General features: G+C 40.2%; 1 protein-coding gene across 5 annotated transcripts in view; it reads right to left on the minus strand.

The window, feature by feature from the left end:
• Positions 1-6: 6 nt before the first annotated feature.
• kif13a (kinesin family member 13A) overlaps positions 7-1,497 on the minus strand; it is a 37,568-nt gene continuing 36,077 nt past the window's right edge. For all 5 annotated transcript variants that reach the window (XM_013912242.1, XM_013912240.1, XM_013912239.1 and 2 more), the window contains one exon: positions 7-480. In XM_013912242.1, the coding sequence (XP_013767696.1) occupies positions 347-480 (134 nt within the window). In that variant the 3' untranslated portion in view covers positions 7-346. The remainder of the gene's footprint in view (positions 481-1,497) is intronic.

Below are 1,497 nucleotides of genomic sequence, written 5' to 3' on the forward strand. Positions count from 1 at the left end.
TGGAGTGCATTGCCTTACAAAAATACGGTAGTGTTCAGAACCAATGTAACAAAAAGTATGTGGGTAATATTGTATAAAGACTCCCAGATTAAAGTTTTCTATAAAAATATCACCATATAGAAAACTAAGATATGTGCATAGTGATTTTTGTTGTTGTTGTCAGTGAACAATAATTAGGATATACCTTCATTAAATGCACAGGTAAGATATGCTTTCAGACAGCACAGACTCCTTCAGCTCAGAGACTTGAGTGGTCAAAAAGATAATACGAAGGGAGGCCGAAGAGGATCTGAGGACCACGCTCAGATCCCTGCAACTCCCCGGAAAATGCGTCCTTCTTTGGGTCCTATCTGATCAGAGTCTGCGGTTCTGTGTCCATGGAGGGTGGTCCTCTGGTGAGACGAGAGGGCTTGACAAACACGCCGTGGCCTGGGGGACAGCGGAAGTACACCCTGCCCTGGACTGTCCCATTGTGCTTACCTATAGGATGAGGCATAACTTATTAGAGGACTTATGGCTCACTTCTAATCACTTTTAATGTAGACTTCTCTTACAAACACGTTTTACAAAACAAGTAAAATGTAAATAAAATCAGAATTAAAAAGACTTTTTAAGCCTTTCAGAAAAAAAAGTCATTTTAAACTTGATGCCAACAAAACATTTCCAGAAAGCGGTCTTTCAGGAAAAAAAATATGTGGATTAGGATCCGAAAGAAGAAGAAGATGAAGAAGAATCTGCACATGCAACTGCAGGGATCCTTAATAAAAAAAAGTGCAAAGTAGCACCTCTGCAGTCCAGACCTGCTACTCTCTCAGAGCATTTGACACATTGTGAAATGAAGGCTGGACTGTTGAGCAGCTGAAATCTTATATCAAGTATGGACATAAAACACATTTTGATGTCATGACTTTTTAAAAATGTGTTCCTGAGCTTTGTATTAAATGCTTCGTTCTACACGTCTGTCTGCTGCTGGCACTGTGTCCAGCAGGTTTGGATCACAATTGTTCAACAGTTTAATGTAATGGCCTATTTTCACTACAGAGACCTTTTGGCACGTTCTGCTCCGCTGTGCTTGGAAATCTATCTTGGTCTAGTGGATCACTGACAGGTGTCCTACTCTTTCTATCTGAAGCTCTTCTGCACCATTAAAGGATAAACCCTTTTTATTCTACCGGACCTGGGACCCATTTCTTCATTACCTAATCGCCTCTGCATTTTCCGGGATGATATATGAGTCAACAGTATGTATTGTGTTGCCTTTACTGGAATGTGATGTTTGTTTAGCTTCCTTTTTATTTATTTTTTCTTCCTCTCTCAGTCAGGTTTAGTTCCCTGTAATTTATACACAGTTTGTATTACTACAGTATTTGCCTGCTTTGCAAAACAAAAACAAACCCCCCCCTCCTCTTGTATACCACTTGGGGGCAGCAGAAACCCCCTCAAAAGTATGAGATCCCTTATGAGATTGATATGGAAAACTACGAAAGCTTGTTTCTG

Source organism: Pundamilia nyererei, unplaced genomic scaffold, assembly GCF_000239375.1.
Source record: "Pundamilia nyererei isolate P.nyererei 1_Seehausen unplaced genomic scaffold, PunNye1.0 scaffold00084, whole genome shotgun sequence".
NCBI classification, from domain to species: Eukaryota; Metazoa; Chordata; class Actinopteri; order Cichliformes; family Cichlidae; genus Pundamilia; species Pundamilia nyererei.